At 40.4% G+C, this 23167-nt stretch overlaps 1 protein-coding gene across 16 annotated transcripts in view; it reads right to left on the bottom strand.

The window, feature by feature from the left end:
• The window catches only part of ptprk (protein tyrosine phosphatase receptor type K), a 167709-nt gene that overhangs the window by 31970 nt on the left and 112572 nt on the right, over nucleotides 1–23167 (bottom strand). For all 16 annotated transcript variants that reach the window (XR_011979599.1, XM_072676992.1, XM_072677084.1 and 13 more), the window contains 6 exons: nucleotides 20703–21005; nucleotides 18392–18501; nucleotides 16910–17111; nucleotides 14911–15016; nucleotides 12499–12772; nucleotides 11349–11385 (listed from right to left, as the gene is read on the bottom strand). Coding sequence is in view for 15 of the 16 variants with exons in the window: in XM_072676992.1 (XP_072533093.1) it covers nucleotides 11349–11385; nucleotides 12499–12772; nucleotides 14911–15016; nucleotides 16910–17111; nucleotides 18392–18501; nucleotides 20703–21005 (1032 nt within the window). In the remaining variant the exon portion in view is untranslated. The remainder of the gene's footprint in view (nucleotides 1–11348; nucleotides 11386–12498; nucleotides 12773–14910; nucleotides 15017–16909; nucleotides 17112–18391; nucleotides 18502–20702; nucleotides 21006–23167) is intronic.

The raw sequence follows: 23167 nt of genomic DNA on the forward strand, positions 1-23167 counted from the left end.
TAAAATGTGTGAAAGTGTGTCTCAGTAGAAAATCTGAACTTTTTTATGAATTCAAAAATCATTTGACATGGGATGTCCAAACGTCAGCATGTGAATGCTTATATAAATATGAACATTACACATCTAGTTACACAAGCATTAAAATAAACAGAATGATCTATATAATTACAGAATTAACAGCCGTAAAATGCTGACTAAGGCCACAGTTAAAGAGCCCATGTCCTACCTTTTTTTTTATGTAGACCTTTAAGGTAATTTTCGTTATCCTGATACTGGCCCTTTAACAGTTTAATGAGATTGTCAGAAAAGTGTCCAAACTACTGACTCAATTACGGCCATTGCGGTTCCTGCCCCGTCGATCAGTGTGACTATTTATACCCTGTGTTTCTGAATAATGAGTGAAGCAAAGCGGAGGCCTCGCTCCATACGATGCTAGATTTGATCCCACCTCCATTAACATTCACCGCTAGCGCTCACAGCGCTAATTTCACCACATTAGCAGCAATCAGTTTACCCAGAAACACCACGCCTGCTTCACTGCCAACAAATTACAGAACCGGCTCAAAATTACGCTTAATGATCTCTGATTGTCTCGCGGGGGTGAAAATAGAAAATCACACTGATATGCAATAATACTTCTTTTGTTTTATTTTTTTTTTTATGTTCCTGAAAAAGCTTTAATTACTGTGATCTAAAAACATCACTTCACTTCACACTAATTTATAGACTACTGACTCTCTGTAAAACTGTAAATCACTATTAACAATAATAAACGTAATAATAATTTATATAGCATTTTTCTGCTTTGTGGAAAAAAAGAAACAAAACTGAATAGAAAATAAATAAACTGACACTTTTCTCCTGTGTGTATTATTTTTTCCATATTTATTCTATTTTTAAAATATATACAATTTGAAAAGCTCTGAATTTCTTAACTTTAATGCCACCTCTTTATTTTACTGTTTTAACTTTAACTTTAACTACTTTTTATTCTAATGATAGAATATATTTTAGTTTTTTGTTAATTTTAATTTTAATAATCTTTATACTATTTTAACTAAATGTAAGACTTTTAAATATTGTTTTAATTTCATTTACATTTTTAACTTACTTTTTTACTAGTTTAATTTTTTTATATTATTTTAACTTCATTTTTTAACCCTTTTTAAAAATATTTTTTTCTTTTTTCAATATTTTATTTATTTTATGGGTAGATTCTTTAAAAATCAGTCCTTTGCTTCCACTTCCTATGGGCAACACTCATTTGTCTTATACCAGTCTAACAGCCTCACAAAAACATGCCCTGACATAACATGCCCTGATCCACACTTCTATTCACTGTACAGGCTGTGCTGCATTAAATTTAGCTTGTACCTTGTACCTGTAGCATATTTAATGTACAAAAACACCCGTCCTAAAAGCCTACATTTAAACACTGTGTTGTTTCTGTGACTTTAAGACTGTTGGCTGCAGGCTGAATAGGCCAACATTTGTAAACATTACGTTTGTGATATTGCAAAACAATAAATCACCAAAAAACGGCTGTTTCTTCTACATAGCCTGAACATTTATTCACAGTGTTTACATTCTGAGTCAAAGTCTTTTATGTGGAAAAAGCACATGAGGGAAATTCTGCTTTTCTATGATACGGGTCCTTTACAACCTGCTGCTGCTTATGGGTTATTGTGCAACAGCATCATCTCCTGTCTGTCCCTGGAGGATAAAAGGGTCGACAGCGTGTCCTGAAGCAACTCGACATGCTTTTAACTCCACATCAAACACCCTGTCCTGCAACTAAAGACACTCTCTCTGTTTCCCCTCTGCTTTACTCCACACTGCGACCTACTTTCACCCCCAGCGCAGAACAACAGCGCCCACTTCTCATTCTTCCAGTCCCGCCTTCACTCACAGACCAGCCCGAGGGGAGCAGGGCACTGACCCTACCCTCACACGCACACATACACACATACACATTTACTCTTCATCTTCATCATCCCCCACCATCTTCATCCTCACAGTAACCTACATATTACTGTCACATTAGTGTAGAAGAATGAGAGAGGCTGAATGTCTACACAGTGAGGAAGAGAGAGACAGGAAGGGAGAGACAGACAGAGAGACTGAAAGGGAGTGAGCGAGAGAGAGAGATAAAAGAAACACAAGAGAAACAAAGAAAGAGTGCAAGAAAGAGCGAGAGAGTAATAGAGCAAGAGAGAGACAGAAAGAGAGAGCGAGAAAGAGCGAGAGAGTAAGAGCAAGAGAGAAAGAGACAGAAAGAGAGAGCAAGAAAGAGCGAGAGAGTAATAGAGCAAGAGAGAGACAGAAAGAGAGAGCAAGAAAGATCAAGAGAGTAATAGAGCAAGAGAGAAAGAGACAGAAAGAGAGCGAGAAAGAGCGAGAGAGTAATAGAGCAAGAGAGAGACAGAAAGAGAGCGAGAAAGAGCGAGAGAGTAATAGAGCAAGAGAGAGACAGAAAGAGAGAGCAAGAAAGAGCGAGAGAGTAATAGAGCAAGAGAGAAAGAGACAGAAAGAGAGAGCGAGAAAGAGCGAGAGAGTAATAGAGCAAGAGAGAGACAGAAAGAGAGAGCAAGAAAGAGCAAGAGAGTAATAGAGCAAGAGAGAGACAGAAAGAGAGAGCGAGAAAGAGCGAGAGAGTAATAGAGCAAGAGAGAAAGAGACAGAAAGAGAGAGCGAGAAAGAGCGAGAGAGTAATAGAGCAAGAGAGAGACAGAAAGAGAGCAAGAAAGAGCAAGAGAGTAATAGAGCAAGAGAGAAAGAGACAGAAAGAGAGAGCGAGAAAGAGCGAGAGAGTAATAGAGCAAGAGAGAGACAGAAAGAGAGAGCAAGAGAGTAATAGAGCAAGAAAGAAAGAGACAGAAAGAGAGAGTGAGAAAGAGCGAGAGAGTAATAGAGCAAGAGAGAAAGAGACAGAAAGAGAGAGCGAGAAAGAGCGAGAGAGTAATAGAGCAAGAGAGAGACAGAAAGAGAGAGCAAGAATAGAGCAAGAGAGAGACAGAAAGAGAGAGCAAGAAAGAGCATTAAGTTCTTCATTAAGTTAAGGTTTAGTTAAGTTTAAATGTAGATTTTTATTGTATAGCTTGATGTGAGCAGACTGTCAAAAAAGCATTTCACTGCAAGTTATACTGTGTATGACTATGTATGTGACAAATAAAATTTGATTTGATTTGATTTGAAGAAAGAGCAAGAGAGTAATAGAGCAAGAGAGAAAGAGACAGAAAGAGAGAGCGAGAAAGAGCGAGAGAGTAATAGAGCAAGAGAGAGACAGAAAGAGAGAGCAAGAAAGAGCGAGAGAGTAATAGAGCAAGAGAGAAAGAGACAGAAAGAGAGAGCGAGAAAGAGCGAGAGAGTAATAGAGCAAGAGAGAGACAGAAAGAGAGAGCAAGAAAGAGCGAGAGAGTAATAGAGCAAGAGAGAAAGAGACAGAAAGAGAGAGCGAGAAAGAGCGAGAGAGTAATAGAGCAAGAGAGAGACAGAAAGAGAGAGCAAGAAACAGCAAGAGAGAAAGAGACAGAAAGAGAAAGAAACAGAAAGAGAGAGCAAGAAAGAGCGAGAGAGTAACAGAGCAAGAGAGAGAGAGACAGAAAGAGAGAGCGAGAGAGACAGAAAGAGAGAGCGAGAAAGAGCGAGAGAAATAGAGCAAGAGAGAGACAGAAAGAGAGAGAAACAGAGAGAGACAGAAAGAGAGAGCAAGAAAAAGCGAGAGAGAAAGAGCAAGAGAGAGAGAGAGAGACAGAAAGAGAGAGACAGAAAGAGAGAGCAAGAAAGCGCAAAAGAGAGAGAGACAGAAAGATAGAGCAAGAAAGAGTGAGACAGTAATAGAGCAAGAGAGAGAGAAAGAAAGGAAGAAAGGTGTAGAGAGGTGCAACGCTGCAATTCAGTGAGAAAAACAGTGAAACACGTTCAGGCACACAGAACACACACACCTGTAACAGTGAAGTTCCCTGACTGTAAGATAAACAAACAATGATCAAATAGATTTTAGTTTAATTTTGTTTTTGCATTTTAATTGTAATAATCTTTATATTTTTATATTTTTGTATTTTTTGTTTTGTTTTATATTATTTTAGCTTTGTTTATTTTTATTGTACCTTTAAAAAAAATCTTTTTTCGTTTTTGATTTTTTTTTTTGGTTAAGTTTTACTTCATGAGTAAAGATTACAATCCATTCCAACACACTCAACACACTCCTGAGCAGAGTGGGGGTACAGGGATCGGACCACCAGCATTTGCAGACACACAGAAACTCCTATCTACTATTTCTCATTTGGAAACTATAACGCAATGATTTCTTCCCTGGTGTTCAATCAGATAAGCAGCTAAACATAATTTACTAAATAAAGCTACAAATGCCACAATTAAATCCCAGTGTCAAAGTATAAACACAACTTTAGAAACTCATTCAAACAAGTGATAAACTTCCAAAAACAAGTAAAATCCTTCTACAACCTCATACTGACAAATAGCACACTCCTACAAGCCAAAAAAGGTTCTTTAAAAGTGGTTCTAAACAGCACCAAAAGAGGGTTCTACTATAGTTATGAGAAATCTATTTATCACTCTATAGAACCCCTTTCATAACCTAGAATGCAGCTGTAACACTCCTAAAAACTTCAGTGCGAGTGGGTGGGGCTAAACTGCTGTAGGCCAAGTTGGTGAGCTAATGTTAGTACCACAGTTAGAAGTTAGCAATCTCTTCCAAGCATGTTGAGGTGCAGTGGAGCCGTACAGGTCTCAGACGAAGCACATGCTAGCTCCTCACCCTCCAAGTGCTGGTGGCATCATGTAAGTTGGTGAGTAAACTGGGCGATGACATTTACGCTGAGCGAGTTAGGTTTCCATTCATTTGTCTGCAAAGTTTAAAGCAACTCACCAGTGTCGGAACAGCTGAGTGAGCTGGGTCGGTGCATTTCGGCTCAAGTGCAGGACGTCCAGGCCATTTTTAACGACTTTTTTTCGGACTCACCGTAGCAACTACATTATTCTCAGCTGAAACCTCTGCTGCTCTCCCAGCATTCAATGTAGCTGTGCTAAAGGTCTCGTTTTTCTAAAGATCAACGGTTCTGGGATGGCCAGATGACAGGTGATTAATTATCACCGTCCACAGTAAAGAGGGACGCGGATGAGGGACGGACACGCCTCTCTCTCTCTCTCTTTCTTACACACACACACACACACACACACACACACACACACACACACACACACTCTCATTTGTTAGAGCAGACAGAAAAAAGCTGTCAGCGATTACACATGGACACAGAGGACAAAGAGGGAGCATATTTCAGAGACAGACAGACACAAATATATATATATATATATATATATATATATATATATATATATATATATATATATATATAATAAATAATCTAATAAATATATATACATATATGTATTTATATTTATATTAGATTATTTATTAGGCATTATAATTAATTATTAGCCATGGCACCAATAGGTTCATGTTTATCTGCTCTAGAGAGTCCTATTCTAACACACACACACACACACACACACACACACACATTTACATATATACATACACATTTATATAACACATATCACTGGCATACTTTTTTTTAACCTTGTTTTGCTTAATTTCAATTAACCCACCAATTCCTAGGTCCCTCTAGCTCCAGCAGTGCTCCTCACACTAGGAGGGTAAGGACTTAACACATGTCTCCTCTGCTACATGCAAAGCCAGACACCGCCTCTTTTCAAACTGTCGCCCATGCGGCAGTTGGGCAGCCTACAAGCTAGGAGGTTTACAAGCTAAGCGGTTTAGAAGTGAAGAGGGGAGAGAGCGCCATCTACCCACCCGGAGAAAGCACGGTCAGTTGTGCTCTCTCAGACTCTGTTCAGACTCAGTTCAGCTGCTCATGGCAAAGTGGCATGGCTCCGAATGCGAACTCGCAACCCCCGAGCCATACTGCCAGCGCATTGCACTGCTGACCCACTCTGGCACTTGAAGGGGTCCATGGAACAATTTAAAGTCATGTTTTTTTCTTCTTCATTAAACATGCAGATTTTGTGTGACAGCGACAATATGTTCCAAGTATTGCACTAGAATACGGACAACCGTAATAATTTGTAATAACATGCGCACACACTCTTACCCACCCAGCTACCCACCCTAAGCAGCGGCCCTCAGTGTTACAGACTGGTTTATCAAACAGCGAAGGCAAAGGCTACAGCTTTAAAAGAGCGAGCAGCTGCGATGATTGATCCTGGCACCTGGGTTAAAAGGTGATTTACCCACGCTGCAGTGTGGGATTTGATGCTGCTGGCTTATTGCTTCAGACACAAATCCCTCTCTTCCAGACACAATACTTCTGTTACCGTCAACTCTCATGAACACGATCGGCCTAAAAAAAAAAAAAGATACTGGAAGAAAATTCAAATGAAAATTGGATTACATCCATTTGAGAGATAAAACTCCCTGCTTAAAATGAAAATCTATTTTGCTTTCGCTAAGGGTACATGACACGGACCATATCAAATTCGCTCCGCCAGCGCCAGCAGCTAGCAGCCGCCTCTTTTATTATGTTATCTCCCCATGAGAAAGACTGAGATGGAAAATAATTAATGACAACAGCAAATCTGTAATAACAACGCTTTCATATTCAATCTGTCAGGTGCGGCTGCCAGGCATATGGGGTCGAGTGTTCCATTGCTGCTCTAATCAGAAGAATCCTCTGCGAAAGGGGGGTTGCCGATACATATTACAGACCACTGCAGCAGCACCAGGGGGCGCTTTCCTGATGACACACCCCCCAGCTAGCTGGAGAACTTATGAGGAATAGTTCAGTGTTTCTTAATGTAATCTCCATCTGCTGCATCTGCACAGTACAATTACCACAAATGCTTATTTCCACACTTCTCCCAGCAAAAGAGCTAGAACAGAAAACCTGCTGAGTTGAAGCTCGCCTATAATAAAAGCCAGTGGGCACGTGATGAATTGTGACAGTAAATATTTATGCAGAACTGTAGCTTTGCACAAAACTGTTGATATGAATTCCTCATTGCTCAGATTTGTTTGTTAATGAAGCGGTAAATCTAGTCGTTCTTCCGGAGCTGGGTTTCTTTCTTCAGAAGGGGAAATTCTGTTTGCAACATAATGGTGTCGGCAGAGTTTTCACAGATGATGCCCGATTCCCAGGGATCTATGCCCTCCCGAAAAAAATGTAACCTCAAAATTCATTACTTGACTCATTTTGGTACCACTTTCTAATAAGACTTTTTTATAAAAGGTTTACGAATGACAGAGAAAGCAGTGACCGGTTGCTTTACAAACAGCAATCACACATTCCTCCGCTCTGTTAAAGCTCAGACCTTGTTAGTTTTCGATCATACTGTGCTTTCTCAGTTAGTCAGTGTAATAGAGTGGCTTAGAGGTCTAGCACCGCGCTAGCACCTTCGGGTCGTGAGCTCGAATCCCGGACCATATCGCTTTGCCATCAGCAGCTATAGCCCTAGAGAGCACAATTGGCCGCGGCGCTCTCCTAACCTCATCGCTCTTAAGCAATGTTGACTGGAACAAGGCATCCCTTAGCTGGTGCTAAGTCTTTACCCTCCTAGTGTCGGGAGCATTGCTAGTGCTAGGGAAAGCTACAAATGGGTGGGTTAACTGGTAGTACCAAACTGGGAGAAAATTTAACACACAAAGTGCAGCTTAGCATAAAGAGGTTTAATTGTGTATTTTTTTTTATTATATATATATATATATATATATATATATATATATATATATATATATATATTTAGGCTTTATTTTGCAGTGTTGCACTGTGCTCCTGATGTGGTTTCTAAACACTTCCACTTACATACCTCTCACAATTGATGGCATTATATCTAGTAGTAAAGAAAATGGACTTGACTAACTGACTTGTTGCAACAGTGGCAGCCTATTACATACAGCACCACGCTGGAATTCAGTGAGCTCTTTAGAAGCACTCATTCTTTCACTAATGTGTGTAAGGGCAGACTGCATGGCTAGGTGCTTGATTTTACACACCTGTGGCAATCTGACTGAATGACACACCTGAATTCAATGATGAAGAGGTGTGTCCCAATACTTTTGTCCAAGTAGTGCACGAAGTCACATTTTAAGCTCTAAGCTATATTGTTTACCTTTACATTTTCAGCACTGTTACTGATAATGTTTGTCCATTAACTAACACTAATGTGCTTTACACTTTTCAACACAGTCCTTTTTGGTGGTGACTACCTGAGGTACCTGAGAGACAAACAGAACAAAGCTAAAAGGTCAAATGAACATGTCTAACTAAATAAAGGGATGAGCCTAAATAGGGGGTTAAATAATAGTAACACTATTCGGAGGACAACAGGGTCACTGTTAACCTTACATAACTGTTTATTAATCATTTGTAAGAATTACAGTATGGACTCTGAAAAAAGGTGTCTGGCCTACATTGCTGCACTCAATGGCATCATTACCATAATAAAAGGTCCAAACCTAGGTGTTTCCCTCCAAAACGGAGGAACAATTTGGCTTATTTAGCATATACAAATACAAAGCAAAGCAGAAATAGCCTCAACAGCCCTTGAGACATAATCAACTCAAAGGGCTTTTGATCGACAACCATCGCAGACAAAGGGAACTGGTCTAGACGTGAAGGTGACCGGACTCAATTTACACTGAGTTCAACTGAGGTGGTATTCTCATATTGGCATCACATCCTTCACAGGAGGAGCTTAGGAAGAAGGCGGTATTTTCAAATGTCCTTTTTTCATACACATTTATAAAATGTTCATGACCCAATTAACAACCATTTAAAAAAAAAAACAAATGTTAAGACATTTATTACCCTTCATGAGGCTACTGGAACCCTCATTTCCACAGTGAATTTCACATTCCACTGAAACACAATTATGAAATGAAACTCAAAGTAGCAGGGATGGCTTCCGCACTCCGTCATACCAAACATACCCCCCCCAAAACAAGCCCATCCATTTCACCGCGGCTCGCTTTACAGCCTCCAAAGCATAATGTCAAAACACATGGCACTCAGACAAACACGAGTGTGAGAGCGAGCGGAGGATTAGCAGTTTCAAGAGTTTAAGAGACAGGCTGCTCTCTTCACAGGAAAACTCACAGCTGCCCGAGAGCGGCTACGTGCTAATGCTCGTCCAGCTGTCTACGGATTAGCTAGCAGCACTTTCGCTAATCTCCCTACCATAGCTCTTTCAAAAGCTTCCCTGCACTTATTACAAAAAAAAAAAAAAAAAAATATCCAGCACAAATAAGCATTAACAGCACAGGTCCGAAAAGAGCACCATATGTCACCCAAGTAAAACAATAACAAACAAGTGACTAGCTAAACCCCCAGCTTAGCTGGTATGCAGAGGCGGGAAAGGCAATAGCGAGACAGGAATAGCGTGACAGGCAAGTAACTGATTGGTGGACGTGTATTTTAAAGCCTACTGCTGTTTTGAGCACAGTGGGCCGAATAAAAATAAATAAATAAATAAAAACACTGACGGAAAAGTGCCAACGCTAGCATGAAAGCTAGCACTCATCGCTGAAGCAGTTTCACATGTCCATTTGTGTGCATTTACATAACTAGGGTTGGATTATGAAGAGGCTTGGATTAAAATGCACCCTAAACAGAAATTCTCCACTCAAAATGCTTTTTAGCCCAGCGCTAGTCTAAAGTTCTTTCAGAAAACAAATTTACCAAGTATTCCTGAGTGTACATCGCATTCTTTCTGGTGTTAGTGTCATACTAAATACCAAGAAAAGCAGTAGACTATATAAAGCACATCAGTACTATATAGAATAAAGTAGTATAGTATCTAGAATAAAAATATTGTAGTGTAGAGTGAATATTAAATGTATCATATATTGTAGTATTCAGTGCAGATTAATAGAATAAAATAGTATAGTACCTAAAATGAAATATTGTAGTATAGAGCATAGATTAATAGAATAAGATAATATAGTACCTACAACAAAATATTGCAGTACAGAGTACAGATTAATAGAATTAGTATAGTATCTAAAATAAAATATTACAGTATAAAGTGCAGATTAATAGAATTAGTATAGTATCTAAAATAAAATATTACAGGATAAAGTGCAGATTAATAGAATAAAATAGTATAGTATCTAGAATAAAATATTGTAGTATAGAGTAGATTAATAGACTAAAATAGTATAGTATCTAAAATAAAGTACTGTAGAATACAGTACAGATTAATAGAATAAAATAGTATACTATCTAAAATAAAATATCGCAGTACAGAGTACAGATTAATAGAATAAAATAGTATAGTATCTAAAATAAAATATTGTAGTATAGAGTACAGATTAATAGAATAAAATAATATAGTACCTAAAATAAAATATTGCAGTACAGAGTACAGATTAGTAGAATAAATTAGTATAGCATCTAAAATAAAATATTACAGTATAAAGTGCAGATCCATAGAATAAAATAGTATAGTATCTAGAATAAAATGTTGTAGTATAGAGTAGATTAATAGAATTAAATAGTATAGTATCTAGAATATTGTATTATAGAGTGCAGATCAATAATTTAAAATGGATCACATTTTATAGTATAGAGAGTTGATTAATTGTATAAAATTGCATAGTATAAAAAGCACATCAATAGTACAATATGCACATCAATAGGACAGAATAATATATTATATAGGGTAGATCAAAAGTGTCAAATGAAAATAGCATATAGAGCAGATGAAAAGCAGAAATAGTAGAAATGAGAAATGTATGAGTACACGGTGCTTTCATATCGGACTGATATGCAAAAAAAGCACAGATCACTGGCAGCCTGTGGAAACTCGCTTAATGTAATTGATAACTTGCTATTTTAGTTGCTTGATGAAAAGCATGGATTATTGATAATCTCTGATGACATAAGAATCACGTGAATTGGCTCCGTTTGTCCTCGTGCTCTGCTGGAAAATATCGGCTCAGCAGAACAAGGTGCTTTACCAGCAAATGCGCGCACACACACACACATACACACCACAAAGAACACAAATAAGCTTTTTTTTATAATTCTGCTGAAGCTTCCAATCCGCCTCTGCAACCCCCATTGCTACCAACGTCCAAGAGACCCTTACCTTACACACACACATACACATAGATACACACACATATACATATATATATATAGAGAGGGAGATGAACACACACACACAAAGACGGGGTGGAGCAGAGAGGGAGGGTGACAGAGGGAGACTGATTTACAGACATTGAGAGAGAGAGACAGACAGAGAGAGAGAGAAAGAGATGTCCCAGAGTGAATGTTGAAATGAAAAGCAATAAAGTAGTTCCTCACCTTTAGTTGCCAATCTCACACACTGCGTTTTCGTTTCCTGTAGAGGATAATAAAAAATAAAACACACACACACACACACACACACACACACACACACACACACACACACACACACACACACACACACACACACACACACACACACACACACACTATCAGCTCAGGATATGCCCACTCCCATCAAAATCACACAAAAACCACAGGGCAGAGGGTCTCTCACCTCCTCACTCCACCTTGCTGGTGTAGTTAGAGACTGCAGCTCATCTGTTGATGCACAGTTTCCCCATCCTTTAACCCTTTATCAGTGGTCAGTTTCTGACCATAGAGCCACTTTTGTCTGGATATTTTTAGGTGGTGGACTCACTTTCAATCTAGCAGCGACACTGACATGCGCACACGCACACATACACACACAATGCTACCATGTCAGTGTCACCGCTGTGCTGAGAATGGATTACCCCAATGATACCTGAACAGCAGCAGTCCAGCTGAAACTGACCAGGATGCATTGGGTAGAGGGGCCTGTTGAACTGAAGCAACAGATGCTCTACAGTCTGTAACTGTATTGTGATATATATAGATAGGGTAGGTGTTTCTAGTAAAGTGGCCAGTGAGTGGAAGCACAAGGTAGGTGTTTCTAATAAAGTGGCCAGGGAGTGGAAGCACAAGGTAGGTGTTTCTAATAAAGTGGTCAGTGAGTGGAAGCACCAGGTAGGCGTTTCTAATAAAGTGGCCAGTGAGGGGAAGCACAAGGTAGGTGTTTCTAATAAAGTGGTCAGTGAGTGGAAGCACCAGGTAGGCGTTTCTAATAAAGTGGCCAGTGAGGGGAAGCACAAGGTAGGTGTTTCTAATAAAGTGGCCAGTGAGTGGAAGTACAAGGTAGGTGTTTCTAATAAAGTGGCCAGTGAGTGGAAGCACCAGGTAGGTGTTTCTAGTAAAGTGGCCAGTGAGTGGAAGCACAAGGTAGGCGTTTCTAATAAAGTGGCCAGTGAGGGGAAGCACAAGGTAGGCGTTTCTAATAAAGTGGCCAGTGAGGGGAAGCACAAGGTAGGTGTTTCTAATAAAGTGGCCAGTGAGGGGAATACAAGAAACCATGTAGGTGAGATGGTGTGTGTGTGTGTGTATAGGTATCAGGGTGCATTTTGCTAACCTTCTCCACGCTGCTGACCGCCTGAAAGTAGATGTTGTAGTTTTTGCGTGGGGCCAGGGGGGCGTTCCAGTAGCCGTGGTACGTTTTATTATCCCCCACAGTGAATGGAGAAGGTTCTGGGAGGTTCCCGGGTGGAAGTTCTGCAGCAAAGTAATAGGGAGACCCCCCACTGGCTGCGGTCTGGTAGGACACTGGAACCTGGTAACAGTCCACACTGCCTGCCTCGCGCCGAGTCCGGTGGGGGTTCAACTCTTCCACCACGATCTGATACGCACTGACAGAAACACACAGACACAAACAACCAATCAGACGAGCAGAACTCCGAACCTGCTGTTCATGGCTAAAAGGGTGAGAGTTTTACAGACCACAGCCAAATTTCTTGCTCTCCCTCTCTCTCCTATTCTATCTGTCTCTTGTTCTCAGCCTCTCTCTGTCTTCCGGTCTCTTTCTCTCCCCTTGTGTCTGTCTCAATCTCTGTCTCTTCCACTCCCTCTCCTCTTGTCTTTTGCTCTCTCTATTCATGCACGTGTCTCTCTCACTTTGTCTCTCCCTATACCTATATCTTCCTGCCCCTCGTTTACTCCATCCTCAAGTCCTTCTCTATTTCTCTGTATCCTACTGTCCCTCTGTTCCTGCTTACCCATCTCTATCTGTATTTGCCTACCCAATCTCTCTCTCTGTCTGCCTTCTCCCAATCTCTCTCTCTCTCTTTCTTCCCTCCCCACCCATCTGTCTTTCTCTTTTTGCCTGCCTACTATCTCTCTCTCTCTCTCTCTCTCTCTCTCTTATTTACATGTTAGAGTTTTACGACTGTGCTTCCTGCCCTCTGGGTTCTCTGCTAACTCGACAGGTGTGTGTGTGTGTGTATGTGTGTCTCAGTTAATCATGCAACACTAGGAGGGGAGTTCTCCCCCCAGAAAGCTGTAAGATAATCAGAAAGCACTCTTCAACACACACACACACACACACACACACACACACACACACACACACACACACACAGATAGTGTTAAAGTGCTGCTGCTGTGCCTGTGATTCCCAATTAAGTCAAAATCAAAATAGCAGCATAGAAACCCACTAGCACTACATTCAGGTCACACACACCGTGCAAAACTTTCAGCACCCCTGGTTACATGACATGTATGGTGGTTGTTCAAAGTGTCTATAACCTTACCTCTACAGAGAACACACTTCTGCACGGACACACTACATACACACCTCCAACATACACTAATACACTTCTCTAAGACTCTCTTCTCACTCTTTCTTTTTTCCCTGTCTCTATTTCTGTTTCTCTATCGCTCTCTCTTTTTCTTTCTCTCTTCCACTTTCAGTGTCTCTCTCTTTCTCTCTCCATCTGTATCGCTTGTCAATGACAAACTGTTACAAATGACCACAGCAGATGGCCAGCCATGGAACTGTCCATAACACACACACACTTGCATGCGCGCGCACACACATACAGACACACACATGCACACCTTAACTGACTTTGATCAAAATTACAAGGCTGGCTGTCCCTCCTGTTAGATAAACCAACAACATGTGCACTGCCAAAAGTGTGATAGATAGATAGATAGATAGATAGATAGATAGATAGATAGATAGATAAATAAATAAATAAATAAATAAATAAAGTCTTGTTTGAATTAGTCAGAAAACAATCTGCTGGATCTACATTCTTCGCCTAACAATACAGACACATTGTAATCTCTTAATCTGTCAACATATCTGCTATAATCCTAACACACACACACATATTCTCCAATGCAGTGCTCAGTAAATGTGCCCGATTTGTTAAATCTCAAAAACATACACTAATCATGTAAAAACATTAGTGTGTGTTTTGCACAACAATAACAGGACGATTCACACACATACACACACACTCCATAGAGAGCCTCTGCCAGTTTAGTTCTCCTACCTTCCCCATCCATAGTACTTACACCTGAAAATACCTCTTCTTACACAGACACACACATTTTTACATTGTATATTGTACTGCATGAGACACCACTCATGATTTGATATGCACTGGCATTAGACAACACCACATTCAGCAGACTGATGCAAATTAAGGTGCTTGCGGTTAATGTGTTAGCTCAGGGATAGCACAATTACCACATAAGCTCAGGGCTACAGTTAGCATGTTACCTTCGAGACTAGGGCCTTAGCTTGTTGTTAATGCGTTTCGTCACATTGACCAAATTAGCACGTAGTTCTTGTGTTAGGTCACAGTCAGCAAGTCACATAAGGTCTATGTTCTACCTCATGGTTAAATTAATTATGTATTCTAATTACATACCAAAACAACAATTAGGCCAAAGGGCTTAGGGAGATGCACAATAAGGTAAACACATACACACACACACACACACACACACACACACACACACACACACACACACTTACCTGATGGGTGCTCCTTTGGCCTGAGCAGGTTTAAGCAGGACTGTGATGGTGGTGGCTGTTTCATTCAAAAATGCCTCAGAGCCATCATACTCCTCCAGAGTGGGAGCTGGGGGAATATAATGATAAATTCCAATTTTACTGTATTTATTCATTTAATCACTAATCATCAAAGCTAGAAACAGTAAATGCATTAAACTTCATCTTCACTAAACTTTACTAAAATCATAGAGCATAATAAAGTAGTCTGTCTGAATGAGTGTGTGGATCATATGAACATTATAGAGCATTATAGAGCTCCCCCTACACTTCCTGTAGTGTATTACAGTCTGTCAGAATGAGTGTGTGGATCATATGAACATTATAGAGCTTCCCCTACACTTCATGCAGTGTATTACAGTCTGTCAGAATTAGTGTGTGGATCATATGAACATTATAGAGCAGTATAGAGCTCCCCCTACACTTCCTGTAGTGTATTACAGTCTGTCAGAATGTGTGTGTGGATCATATGAACATTATAGAGCATTATAGAGTACCGCCTACACTTCCTGTAATGTATTACAGTTTGTCAGAATGAGTGTGTGGATCATATGAACATTATAGAGCTCCCCCTACACTTCCTGTAGTGTATTACAGTCTGTCAGAATGTGTGTGTGGATCATATGAACATTATAGAGCAGTATAGAGCTCCCCCTACACTTCCTGTAGTGTATTACAGTCTGTCAGAATGAGTGTGTGAATCATATGAACATTATAGAGCTTCCCCTACACTTCATGCAGTGTATTACAGTCTGTCAGAATTAGTGTGTGGATCATATGAACATTATAGAGCAGTATAGAGCTCCCCCTACACTTCCTGTAGTGAATTACAGTCTGTCAGAATGAGTGTGTGGATCATATGAACATTATAGAGCATTATAGAGCTCCCCCTACACTTCCTGTAGTGAATTACAGTCTGTCAGAAAACAACTGTTACAGCTGTAATTATTTTTCATATTGTTTACTGATGCTTAAGTATTGTTTTGCTGCCAGTCTGAGTCACACCTGTTCACACACAGAAAGAGAGAGGGAGCGAGCGAGAGAGAGACAGACAAACCAGAGGAAATCATATTTCCTGCAATTAGGCCAATAATACAGCTCATACAGCAGGTACTTTAGTTTAAAATAAAGAGCAAGTATGTGTGTGTTACTGCCCTCCTCTTCTCCCATTAGTGAAAAAAGTCAAGAAGCTTTTAGCTTCAATTCACCTTCATTGACTCACAGTGAACACACTGCGTTTAGTGTCTGCTAGAGAGAGTGAAGCAGACTGCATTTGCATTTAGTATGCTGGTATCTGAATCACGGTACACACACACACCTTCATATTATTTAAACAGCCTAAAAGCTGCTATCCATTGGTTGTCTTGTTAGAGACCAGAATGATGATGTTTTCGCTTGTTTGTGTGTGTGTGTGTGTGTGTGTGAAGGGGGGGGGGGTTGTGTGGGGAGAGGTACTGGTTTCATACAGAGAACATAAGTGCACTCACTGTCACAGCTGGGGGCTAACACACACACCAGCATGGTGTGCCTCTGTGCATGTCATTAATCAGTAGTTCACAAACATGTAAACAAGGATTGTTCATGAGAAACACACACACACACACACACACACACACACACACACACACACACACATAGTGCCAATAGGTTAATGTTCATCTGCTCCAGTGTGTTCTAATTTATTGGCAATACTTCTCTACAGGGACTAGACAAGTTATGTGGGTGCATTTGTACATCTGTGTCAGCAATAGGTGCAACGTTAAGGTTTGTAAAGGCAGACAGCACGTCTAGGGGCTTTTTAGGTGATTTTATACCCGAGGAAATGACGTCTCTGAATTACATCATTTAGAGGTGTGTCCCAATACTTGTAATACGCCCTTTATGTATTATAACATCCCATATTTATTACATACGTTTGCAAATAACTTTTTCTGCACTGCCACTCAAGACACTCGTGCAGTACCTGATATATTAGTGGTGATGTTGATGGTGGTCGGGAGTCCAAAGCCTTTACTGGTTCTTGCTCTGATTAGGAACTGGTAGGTGGTCCCAGGGTGGAGCTGAGAGAAAACGTGATGGGAGGCATTCCATGGCAACGAAACCATCACAGGGGGGCGCAATAATGGTACGGATGGGTCAAACGAACGCACACTGCTGTAGCTGATCTGCAGAGAAACACACACACAAACACACACTATCAGCATCAAGTGTCCTTCGGTTATTTAGCTATTATTGTTTAGCAGTTCTCATCTTCAGTTAGTGTCTTATTACAGTGTTTTCACTTAAAAATACTGACACTTTATTGGCTGGATTCTCTTGCTTTCATGGATCTAAATAAATTCCCCACACATTGATTTTAATCAGTCCAAAGATGAAGTGTGTGTGTGTGTGTGTGTGTGTGTGTGTGTGTGTATTACTAATGGCAAAATGAAAGCATTCAGTCTTTGTTCTGTCCACATTTAAACACACACACATACACACATCTGGGGTCTGTGCTGACTGAAGCAGCAACACCATTACTGCTCTAAAACTTTAGCCCTCCACAGAGAATAAGAGATTTATTACCACAGTAAAACACACACACACACGCGTGAGTGCACGTCTTCATGCATTGTCAGGCCTACTGTCTGGATGTCCTAGAAGTATTTGACAAGTTACTACTTATATAATAATAATAATACTAATAATACTACTTCTAATAATAATAATAATAATAATTTGTCATAATATAATGATTTCTAAATTCAGCCAGTGGTTTTATTTTGCCTTTCTAGCAATTCTACGAGCAGCTCTTTAAAGGTCGTCTTGGTCTTGCAGACATCAACTTGACCTCCACAATTCCCTTTATATAGTCATCTTCTGCTCTGAGGGTATCAATTAATTTAATTTTCAGAGTGCTAGGCAGATGATTGGAGCAGCCCATTGCTGTTCATTTTTGGGATGAGATTTGGTAGCATCATCTGGTTTAATACTTTCAGACAGTAGAAAGGATCAAAATATCAGCACCTGTACAGCACATACTGTTGATGATGGCAAGCTTAAGGCCACATTTTGATCTTTTTAAAATACTCCACATAATACAGGTATTCATGAGCTGCCAAGGCTGAACCTGCACTAACGCATGCTGAGTTAAACTGACAGCACCATCACTGCATGACTTTTAAGAAATGCAAGGCCAGCGCGAATGAAATACCTGTCCATGACCTTAACCCTCAGTAATCGAAAAGAAAGGTCTGCAATAAGTGGCTTCTGTTCGGTCTGTGGGTTTCCTACAAATCAGAACAGTTATGGTCTAAAACAAAACAAACAAACAAACAAAAACGCACACACACCCATACACACCCACAGTGCTGACACCAGAACTAGAATCCCGCCTAGAATAATATACATCCATCCATCCATACATACATACATACACACATTTCACAGAGTTTCAAATCATTACCTCATACTGTGTAATGATCCCATTGGGCTCCAGAGGCTCTTTCCAGTGCAGAAAGATTCGATCCTCAAACGGAGTCGCTTTCAGAGAGGCACTGGGAACAGGGCCAGGAACTACACACACACAGCGAGAGAGAGAGAGAAGGGGAGGAAAAACTGTGTTAAATGCACTGTAAGTAACACTGTAATATCACTTTGCCTCTTATAGGCCTTTGGGACAGTCTGTGTGTGTGTGTATGTGTGTGTGTGTGTTTACTTACAGTAAGCATACTGTAGACAAAAAGCATTAATGGACCACCGAGACTCATAACAAGCGCTTTGGGTTGGCTTACACAGATCTGTGTCTACTTAGGATAGTCTGTCTGTCTGTGTGTGTGAGAGAGTGAGAGTGTGTGTCTGTGTGTGCGCGTTTTAATGGGGAAACAAGTTGTTCCCCACAGTACTGATGATGTCACTGAGCTGCTCACTTTGATATAATCTAGAAAATCTCATATAACAAGAACACTGCATGATATATTCCTGCAGATTAAAGCGATTGTTTTAGATTTTAGAGATAGTGGCAAAATAAATCATAAATAAATCATAAAGAGTGAATGTTGTCGATCAGCCGAGAAGACTATATGTTCAGTATCTGAAAATACAGCTTTAGTTTTACACTGGAACTACAAAGTCAAATGTACACCATCTACACTTGGCAAACTATATGGCTCTAATTATTCTGTTAAATTCTCTCATTTCTCACAATTTCCTTCTTTTATTTCCATTTTCACCAGCCTTCCATATTCCCTTCCCCCATTCATTTTAGTCTTTTACTTCCGCTTTCCTTTTCGTCTTTCCCTTCCGCTTTCCTTTTCATCTTTCCCTTCCATTTCCCTTTTTTCTTTCCATCTCACTTCCACTTTCTTTCTGTTTTTCCCTTCCACTTTTCTTTCCGTCTTTCCCTTCCACTTCCACTTATGTCTTTCACTTCCACTTCCACTTATGTCTTTCCCTTTCACTTCCACTTATGTCTTTCACTTCCACTTTCACTTTCACTTTCCTTTTCGTCTCACTTCCACTTTCCTTTTCGTCTCACTTCCACTTTCCTTCCATCTTCCACTTCCACTTAAGTCTTTCCCTTCCACTTAAGTCTTTCCCTTCCACTTTTCTTTTCGTCTTTTCCTTTCACCTCCACTTTCCTTCCGGCTTTCACCTCCACTTTCCTTTCGGCTTTCACCTCCACTTTCCTTACGGCTTTCACTTCCACTTTCCTCCTGTCTTTCTTCTCTATTTTCAGTATTTCCTATCCATTTCCATTTCCTTGTCTTTCTTCCCCTTTTCCTATTGTTCCTATCCATTTCCGTCCATCTTCTTCTCCACTTCCGTGCACTTGCTCTTGATTTTCCTTCTTTCTTCTCCATTACCTTCCATTTCTCTTTTTCTTTTCCAACATCAATTCTTTTCCCATTTTATTCACCTCTTTCCCCACTTTCTATCCATTTCCCTTCTCTGAATTTCATTTTCTTTGCTCCTTTTTTTTTCTCTTTCACCCCACAGTCACTTTCAAACACTCTTGTGTGTGTGTATGCATGCTGAAACAGTGCACACAGGGGTGAGCTTTAGTTTTAGACAAGATGCGTCCTGGGACACCTTTCCAACACTCCCTAGACACACACGCGCACACACACACACACACACACCTATCCTCGGAGTAGAGAGGCTGCAGTATGTGATTTGGTCATGTGACTGGAATAGACAGTCTACATCCCGAGGCAATACCAACGTCGGCTTTCAGCTCCACACACGTGTGCGCACACACACACACACACAGCACTATTCATCATTATGATGAAACAGTTGACTTTTTAAAGAGGAAAAGATGTCAAAACAAATCTGGGTTTTGTTTCCTGAAAAAAAGATAATAAATATAAGAAAAAAAGTTAAAAATAAAGTACAAATAAAAAGAAAGTTTGCTTTAGTTTTAAACTGGAGCTGAGGCTAATATAGCTAATAAATAATAGAAGCTTATGTACACCGATTAGCATGGTGCTAACGGCATGTGCAAATCACCACACCCCCTCCTCAAAATGAAGTTGGTCATGTGCTTCCTGACACTCTACAACTCACTGTTGATTTAGATGTGCAGTTAGCACCATGCTAATTGGGGTACATGATATTTTACTGCGTGTGACCTACATTAACATCTGGCTCCAAAATAAAATTCAAAACTTCAGACATCAAACCCGTCTTGTCTGATCGACTGGATTTATTCACGTGTGTATTTTGATATTGTGTGTGCGTATGGATGTGTGTGTGTGTGTGTGTGTGTGTCTCACCGTCCTCCTCGGTCTGTATGATAGTCTCCTCACTCTCCTTGCGTCCCTCTGGATTGGTGAGGATCATTTTGAGGCTGATGTTGGTGTTAGGTGGCAGGTGGTCCACCACGTGTCTGGGGGCTTTTGGGTCCATGTCCAGGCAGTCACTCTTGGTCAAGTTCCTGCTGGTCAGGTAGTGGTAGCAGATGGTGACGTTGAAGGTGTGGCAGCGGGTGATGTTGTAGCCCAGAGACTCCCAGTCCACGGCAATGAAGCGAGCCTGCGTCTCTGCGATTTTCAGGGTCTTTGGTGTCCGCATAGGCTCTGAGGGCGCACACACACAGCCACTCAAGTTAAAGGCCAGAGGCCTCAAGACAAAGATACAAGAGCTGACAATTGATGACAATTAATGTTGATGACCACATGACTACAGAATTACAGAGCCAAGAGTGAAGAAAGGAAAAAACTAAGAAAGAACAAGGAAGGAAGAAAGAAAGGAAAGGAAAGGAAAGGAAAAAGAAGGAAGACAGACAGACAGAAAGAAAGTAAGAAAAAGAAAAAAAGAAAGGGAGGAAGGACGGGAGGGAGGAAAGAAGGAAGACACAAAAAGCAAGGACTAAAAGAAGAAAGAAAGAAAGAAAGAAAGAAAGAAAAATGGAAAGAAGGAAGGAAGAAAGAAGGAAAAAAGACAGAAATGAAGAGAAAGAAAGGAAGGGAGGGAGGGAGGAAGACACAAAAAGCAAGAAACAAAAGAAGGAACTAAAAAAAGGAAGGAAGGAAATCAAGGAAGGAGGAAAGGAAGTAAGAGGAGAAAGGAGTGAACAATGTAAGAATAAAACAAGAAGGTGGGAAGAAAGAACAGGAGAAGAAAAAGAAGAGGAAACAAAAAAGGAAGTAAGAAAAAGACAAGGGTAAGGAAGGAAAGAAGGGAGATCTGTAACTGACTTATCTGTTGTCAGAAAATGACACATGTTGGGGTATCTATTATGTCTGATAAACCCAGACCCGGACAGACACCATAACAACTGTGATCAGATTCAGATCATATTAAAATCTCTCCTCTTCTACCTACACACTCACTGATGTGGGATGGACCGAACGTTGACTATCTGCACTTTCTCCACTTCCTTCAGTCAAACTACCACACACTAATCATTCACATAAAACGGCAGGACTTTACACACACACACACACACACACACACACACTCTGTACGCCGAGACTTTTGAAGGATCTTGTCGGTGAAGATCCTCAAACCTCTCTGCTGCCGTGGCAACGCCAGGCTGTTGACAGCCAATCAGCATCTGATCTGGTGTGATAACCTTTTAATATGACAGCCGTGTTCTGCTTTTATCAAAGCCTGCAGATCAGACAGTGCCGGGCTCTGAGTCTGACGGCTGTAAACAACCCGTCTGGCTGTTTACCCATGCTTACACACACCTCCGCCAGGGTTAAATATAAACCTCCCTCTCTCTCTCGGTCGCTCTCAGTCTCTCTCGCTCTTTTCACTGGCTCATAACAAATGTAAGTCCAGATTCTGTTGACTGACCTTCTTTATATTAATGATGTTTAACATTAACATTACATACCATCATAATCATGTTTATTTTGTATAGTATAGCTGTATAACATAAAAAGAAGTTATTATACGTATTAAAAAGTGGATTTCCTGAAGACAGGATGGCTGCGCAGCTTTAAGTGATTCCCACTTCTGGTCAGTTTCTACATTGTTGCTACATGGTCACTAGGATGAAAGAGTCTTTGCTAAGTGGTTGCTTCGGGGATGCTAAGTAGTTACTATGGCATTGCTAGATGAATGCTATGATGTCGATAGATGGTTGCTCTGAGGTTGCCAGATGCTTGTTATGGTGTCGCTAAGTGGTCGGTAGGTGGTTGCTAAAGAGTTGCTCAGTGGTTGCTAGGCAGCTGCTATGGTATCCCAGGTGGTTGCTAGCATGTAGGCAAATGGTTGTTGTAGTACCACATGTGGCTTTTTGGGTGTTACTACCGTATTTGAATCACAAGGAGGGTACAAACTTTTGCAACCTATGCATTCCTATGGGACATTAATCTGTAACATTTACATGGATGGCTTGTTATAGATGCCTTATAGATGCTCACTTGACTTTCAACTAACTGTCTCAAATGCAACTGAACTATATGTTGAATGTAAATGACTGTCTATTGAACTCTATGCCTAACCCTAAAACTTACCTTACCCGTCTAGGGTTAGATTTAAGGTTAGGGTTAGGATTTAGGCCTGATTCAAGGGTAAGGTTAGAGTTAGGGTTAAGTGCAGGGTTACATTCAATAGAAAGTCTTTTACTTTTAACGTACAGTTCAGTTGTGTTCAGAGACATTCAATTGAATGTTAGTTGAATGTCAGGTGAGCATCTATATGGCACCATTCAAGTAAAGTGATTCTAAATAATCGAATAATCTGTTGCTAGCCAAATAAATGTACAGCCCATCAAAAAGCTGTATCC

Source organism: Salminus brasiliensis, chromosome 1, assembly GCF_030463535.1.
Source record: "Salminus brasiliensis chromosome 1, fSalBra1.hap2, whole genome shotgun sequence".
In the NCBI taxonomy this organism is placed as follows: Eukaryota; Metazoa; Chordata; class Actinopteri; order Characiformes; family Bryconidae; genus Salminus; species Salminus brasiliensis.